Source organism: Dipodomys spectabilis, unplaced genomic scaffold, assembly GCF_019054845.1.
Source record: "Dipodomys spectabilis isolate Male_0828 unplaced genomic scaffold, ASM1905484v1 ptg000157l, whole genome shotgun sequence".
In the NCBI taxonomy this organism is placed as follows: Eukaryota; Metazoa; Chordata; class Mammalia; order Rodentia; family Heteromyidae; genus Dipodomys; species Dipodomys spectabilis.
The window spans coordinates 5,057,635-5,064,371 of NW_024870834.1; the positions used below are offsets into that span (position 1 = coordinate 5,057,635).

General features: G+C 60.0%; 1 protein-coding gene across 1 annotated transcript; it reads right to left on the reverse strand.

The window, feature by feature from the left end:
- Nucleotides 1-2,653: 2,653 nt before the first annotated feature.
- Fam181a (family with sequence similarity 181 member A) lies at nucleotides 2,654-3,577 on the reverse strand. Its single transcript, XM_042692451.1, has one exon. It carries the CDS (start codon nucleotides 3,530-3,532, stop codon nucleotides 2,654-2,656), a length of 879 nt encoding a protein of 292 aa, XP_042548385.1. The 5' UTR covers nucleotides 3,533-3,577.
- Nucleotides 3,578-6,737: the final 3,160 nt, after the last annotated feature.

The window sequence follows — 6,737 nt, forward strand, 5'->3', positions numbered from 1 at the left end:
GTGCCCTGCTCTGGTGTCAGTGCTAATTGGTTGGGCACTCAGAGTACCATGTTTCACGTTGTATCACACCTGTCAAGGACTTGCTGCTGTCACCTTCTGCAGAGGGACCTGGCTGCAGGAGGGCTTCCAGCGTCTGGGTTGTCACACAGCATCACAAAACACCAACCATCCTGAAAGTATGGCCACCATGGCATTTCACAAGCTGTAGTGTGCCCCAGCAGTGAGAACTGGACACTGATAGGTGGAGTCTCCAGGCTGGCTTTGAACCAACACAACTGGCTCTTTAGATGGGGTGTGTCTGCTGCTGGTGCTTTTAAAATCATTGTCATCAACAGCCAGTCTCCCCAGATGTGTTCTGGCACCTTTCCATGCAGGAGGTCACAGTGCCTGGGGCTGCTGTCATGGCTTAGTACACACTTGTGCATTGCAGCGAAGCCTCCAGGCTTTTGATGAGATCTGCAGGTGCCCAGCTGAGGACCCTGCAGCATGCCTTGGAAGCTCACTCCTTCCATAGGCCGTGTGGCTGGTTGGAAGGTCCAAGCCATAGCTAGTACAGTCTGGTGGCTCATGCCTATAATGCTAGCTGTTCAGGAGTCTGAGATCTGAGAAGGATCTTGGTTCAAAGCCAGCCAGGACAAACAAATTCAAGAGATTTGTATCCAGTTAACCAGCAAAAAGCCAGAAGTAGAGGTCTGGCCCAAATGGAAGAGCACCAACCTTGAGTAAAAAAACTGGGGTCCTACGTTCAAGCCCCTGTATAAGTGTGTGTGTGTGTGTGTGTGTGTGTGTGTGTGTGCGCGTGCGCGCGCACGCGCGTTTGTGCGTATGTGTGTGTATGCACACACAAACCATTCTTAGACTCAGCACAGCAGGGTCTGCAGATGTCACCTGGTAATTTTGAGGGGTGACTTCTGGCTGCTCTAGTTGCTGAGCATTTGGATAGTGTGATGACCCCCCACCCCCTCAGCAAACCATGCAGCAGGTCACAACTGCTTTTTGGATGAGGAAATCTGAGCTCAGAGAAGTTAAGTAACTTGCCCAAGATCACATAGCTGATAGGCAGCAGAGCTGGGGTGTGAGCTTTCAACTCCCTGCTGCACAGTGGAAGAATGGGAACAGAAGGCCAGCACTACAGATTCTGTGGGCTTGCATGACGCCTTCTCTTACCCCTCACTGTTCTCGAAGCCCAGGCTGTCTGCAGCTGAGGGCCCACACTGAGGCCGTACCCAATCCCACAGGCCGGACAATCACTCACAATGAGCCTGCCTGTTAGCCCAGCATCCGGCTCTCAAGTCTTCTGAGCCGTGGTACCCTGCCTGCTTCCCCCTGTGGTGAGCTGCCTGTCTAGTGGACTTCCTGCTCCATGGATCGTGGGATGGAACCAGGCAGGGGAGGAAGGGCCCTGTGCAGCCCTGGGTTCGCTAGAAGGGATTCGGGTCACGAAGGAGAGAGACAGAAAGCCTGGATGCGGCGAGGTAATGTACCTTTCCAGTCCTGTTACCGACAAGGAGGCGGAGGCTCTGGGAGGTTAACTCAGTCCGCATCACCAGCCAGGGCTGGCTACTGGGCTGGGCCTCTGTGTGCTATGGCGGCGGAGCATCTCTGGGCGAGTGGGCAGGTGGAGCCCCCCAGTCCCCCATGACTTTACTAGTCTGAGGACCCACTCCCTGCCACCAGTGCCCCTCAATCTGGGGACAGGCGACCATAACATGCCAGCAACTGAGAGCTCTCAGCAGACAAACCTGGGAACCTGAACTGGACACTATCAATTGCTTTGGCTTGGGGGTCACGGAACCAACAGATTTAAATGGGGTGCTTGGTTGAATCGCCTGTTGGGTCCACAAGGGACTGCAATCCTATTTGGCCTGTTGTTCGCCCCGGGCAGGGCTGGGCAGGGCTGGGCAGGGTTGGGCAGGGCTGGGCCACTAGGCACAGGCAGAAAGCAGTTCTGCACAAAGCAGAACTGAAACAGCAGGTAGCTTCACCTCTGGGCACAGAGCAGCATGGAGCCTCCAGTGTCCAGGTCTTCTGATCGGGGGGGTCCCCCCTAGGATGCTTCCTTGGCCCCTCTCTAGTACTCTCCACCTCCATCCTCTGAATAGAGCCTGTCCCCACAAGTCTCAGCGGCTCTGAGCCACACCTGCTCCCCCAGAGCCAGTACCTCCGTGCTGAGGTAAACCATTCAACTTCATGACACCCAAGCTGTGGAAACTGCAAAAGAAATGTCTTTATTCAACCTTTTCAATATTTACAAAGAACAAAACAAACATCTGGGCTGGGCTCACACAGTGGTGGCGGCTGAACGGGGTTGCAACTGGCAACCAGTAACTGGTAACTGGGGTGGCTGCGGGGTGGCTGGGTCCCACAGCCCGTGGTGTGCCCATGCGTACACCTGGGGGTGCTGTTAGCCCCGGGCCTGCGTGGGGACGGGCCAGCCGTGCCCGGCCCTGCGGCTCCCGGGGTGCCTGGGGGCGCCACCTGATGGCTGGTGCTGCTCTCTCTCCCCCAGAGGGAAAGGGGGAGGGGCTGGGGATGCCCAGGAGGCCACGCCACGGCCCAGCCCCTTCCTCACAAGGAGAGCTCACCAGGCCGCCCCCCACCCCCCACCCCATCCTGCAAGGACGGAGCAGGGAGTGAGCCTGTCCCTGCCCAGCTAGAGGTAGCCGAAGACATTGAAGATGGGAGGGGGCATGGCCGGCTTGGTGGGGATGGGCTTCAGGACCACGGGTCTGTACACCTTCTGCCCTGGGCCATCCACGTCCTTGCAGAAGTGGACCAGCTCCCCGGGAGAAGCCGGGCTTTTCCTCCACAGGCCCAGGCTGGGCACTGGGCTCTGAGGCAGGGTCCCCGGAGGGCCAGGGAAGATGGGCTGTCCATGGTACTGGAAGGGGCAGCAGCCCCAGGCATCCATTCGGCCCCCCAGGGACATCCCGGGCATCCCCAGCGGGTTCTTGTCAGCCGGTACCCTTGGGGACATGGGCACCGGGGTAGACTCGAGCCCCAGGGACTCCAGGCCATGGCAAGTTTTCTTATTCTCATAGGGAGGTCCCTCCCTGGAGCCCAGGCCCCCCTCGAGCCCCACAGCATAGCTGTGGGTGGGCCTGGGCTCTTCCCAGAAGGACGCGGGCAGCTGTCTTTTCCTCATGGGCACCTGGCCAGGCTTGGCGGCTTCTGGACTCTGCCCGTGGAGGGCAAGCTCCGTGGGGAGACATTCCTGCCGGAAGGGGTGCCCCAGAGCCTTCTCCTTGTAGCCCCCACTCCCGCTGGGGCTGCAGTCAGGGCCCAGGTGGAGGGGCAGCCTTCTGGGCCGGTCCTCGGGCCCCCTTTTCAGGTGGGGCTCAGCCCCCCGGCCGGGAAGGCCCCTGGGGAGCCGGGAGTACTTCTGGGAGAAGCGCTTGAGCTGCTTCTGCAGGTACTTGCGGTGGTCCACGGAGCGGCGGCACGGCGCCGACTTGTCCAGAGCGGCCTTGATGTCGCTGGACGCCAGGTTCACGAAGTTCAGTAACATCTTCACGTCACTGTCGGCCGCCATCACCAGGGGGCCACAGCGCGGGCCTTTCCATGAAGAGGGCGGGCTCTGCTGGGGGCTGGGAGCTCCAAGGAGGGCGCAGAGCTGACCTGGGGGACACAACAGGCCATTGGATGCAAATAGAGGTGCCTACCTCCCGCCCCCCCCCACACACACATACACCTCAGCCTTCCACAGAGCCCTGAGCAGGGAGCATCTGTTAAGTCTTGACACACATCCTGTGCACCTGAGAGATGGGACAATTCCTAACAGCCTTCTGGGATCTGTGACCCTCTTCTTGCTCAGAGATGTCAAGCAACTTGCCCTAGGTGGTCCAGCTCTACGTGGCATCGCTGGGCTAGACTCCTAGGCTGCCACACCTCCCGCACACTACCCTGCCAACTTGCCAGCAACGTTATTTAGTTTTGGTTTTGGTTTTTTTCTTCTTCTTCTTCTCTGAGCTGACACAACTGCTTCACTTTAAAGGCCAAGCCCCCTTCCTCCTGGGGGTAGCCGCCCCTCCCAGCAGCCCGCCCCCTCGCGTCCCCACGCTCCACCCCCGGCTCTCAGGCAGGACCAGGCAGGACCCCTGTCTAGCACTTAATCGAGACCTGCCCTGCAGACTGATCTCAGGCTGTGGGCAGCGGGGCCTCCCCAGGAGGAGCAGCTGCAGCGATTTCATGCCTCCGGGGGCCCCCACCCGCAGCCCTGCGCCCCTCCCCCAGGCCCCTGGCCGGCCCGCATCCCCCCGCCCCCCACACCTGGCCGGGCCAGAGCCGTCGGGCCTCCACACTGACCGAAGGTGTGGCCGGGGGGCCCCACCAACGTGGCCCGACAGGTTTCCCCCGCAGACCTGGGCCGGCCCGGTGGCGCCGCGCGCGCTCCGTGTCCAGGAGCAGTTGTGCAGCCCTTGAGTGGACTGAATGGAGGACAAGCCCAGAGCTGGGGGGCCCTCAGGCCAATCAGGAGCGCCTCTCCAGATACAAAGCATCCCAACCCGCCGGCGGCGCCCCGTTCCCACATTCTTTGCCGTCACAAATTGTCACCATGGGGACCATCACAAAAAAGACAGCTCCAAATGCAATCATTTCCCGGTAAATTTCTGGCCTTCAAACCGGGCTCTCCTGGGCCTCCAACACCCCTCCTCCCCTCGACCTCCCTTCCCTGCTCCTCAAGGGGGTGGCGTGTACGCGTGTATGCATGCGTGTGTGAGTGTTTAAAAGGTCCAGGGACGGGCGCAGGGGAGAAGGGCTTGCACAACTCCTCCTCTCCCTCCTCCCCCCCACCCCCAAGAGTCCAGGCCGACAGCTGCCATGGTCCAGTGCAGACAGACAATCGGACGGGGTAAGGCAGGGCGGGCTGTTTTTCCTGCTGTCCTTGAGTGTTGAGTGGCTCTCTGTCTGTCTCTGTCTTTGTCTCTCTCTGCACCACGCTCGCTCTAGGATTCCCCCAGGGCTGGGGCGCTGGAGGACCTGCGAGGCCCAGGCCCGATGGGGTACTGACTGACGTGGAGAAAGGAAGGGCCGGCTAACAGGATGCTGGAATATCCCTGGGAAGGGAGCCGGAGCGCTCAGGAATCTTGTCTTTATGTTTGCTTCCTCAATTGAGCTGCACAAAGCCTGAATTGCCCATTCAGTGCTGGGGGACAAAAGGTTGGCGTTGCACGGTCCCTTAGCATTTGTAGTCAAACAGTTAGGGACTTAAATCGAGTCGTCATGATGGAGAAAGAGGTGGACAAAGCCCATAGAATTGCCATCAGCAAACATTTTCCTGTGTCATATTAGCCAGTCTCCATGGCTCCCCCTGGCCTGGGGACAATGGCACAAGTTTGCACACTTGGCTACTGTCACCGTGCCAACGCCGGCAGGGCTGCAAGCAGGGCACCGCTTAGAGCAAGCGAGTTCAGGCCACGCTGGCCCGGCCCACCAGCCCGCCAGAGAGAAGGTAAGGCCCACAATGAGGATGGATGGATGGTGAGGAAGGCTGCCCAGGAAATGTTAATGGGCAAGGCCTCTGTGCCCGCCTGCTCAGCGGGCATGCCTCTTCCTCTCCTCCTCCTCTCCTTTCCCCTTTCTCCTGCTGCCTTTGCCTCCTGACCCCCTGGTCAGCCAAAGGGCTGGTGGTCTGTACACAAGCCCTCGTTTGGGGGGGGGGGGTGTGTTGGTGTGCGCACGTGCACGCGCATGCGTGTGTGCATGCCGCCACTGGGGCTTGAACTCAGGGCCTTGCACTCTCACTTGGCTTTTTGCCTCAAGACTGGCATCTACCACTTGAGCTACACCCCCAGTGTCTCATGGACTTTTGGCTTCCAACTATAATCCTCTGATCTTGGCATTGGATTACAGATGTGAGCCACCAGGGCTCAGCTCAGCCTTCACCTTTGGGCCACAGCCTTGATGTCCAGCCTCCTCTGAACACTGGCAGGGGCAGCGAGGAGCCCTCTCCTTCCACTAGCCACCAGCGACCTGCCATACAAATGAGGGGGCTGCCCACTGTCACCTGTCTCCAACTACTTCCTGTAGAGATGGCTGGCCCAGGTGGAGGAGCTGCAATCAGACCTTTTCCCACCCGGGGGCAGGCACAGGGACTGGAGCATGCTGGGATGCTGGCTTTGGACAGGTGGCTCTGTCTGCTGGGGCAGAGTCAGGGGTTATGCGTTTCTCTAGCCCTTTCCAGCCCAACCTGCCTGGCAAGGTAGGCACACGATCTCCGCTGAGGGACTGACTCCCTGAGGCTCCGCCGTCACCTGGTTAGGCTCTGGCCACTGCTGCCCGCCAGGTGGCACCGTGCATCTGGCAGCCACGGCCCTCGGGCTGCCTGCCTGTCCTGCCTTCGGTGGAGAGCGTGGCTTCCAAAGTCCCCTGTCCGTCCTTGCCCTGGCCCGCGGCACCCGCCTCGCTCGCTGCGCACCTTCTCTCTTCCCAGATGTCAAGACATTTTCCAGCCACTCTCCTCGGAGCTCAGCCAGAGCCTTCCCAGCCCAGCCCGGTGTCACCTTCTTGTCAGGCTCTCTCCTGGCTTCTCAGCCAGTGATGACCTTCCCTGCCAGTGGGGCTCCGTGTCCAGTTCAGCCAGTGTCTTCCCAGGCTGAGGATGCTGCAGTACAGAGGGGGAAAATGCTTTCCATAGCAATTCCACCAAGAGGCAAGGGAGAAGGAAGCAAGGAGGAGCAGGAAGGGAAAAGTGGACTGTAAGGAGCTGAGCATGGCAGGGGCCACGCACTGTGCAC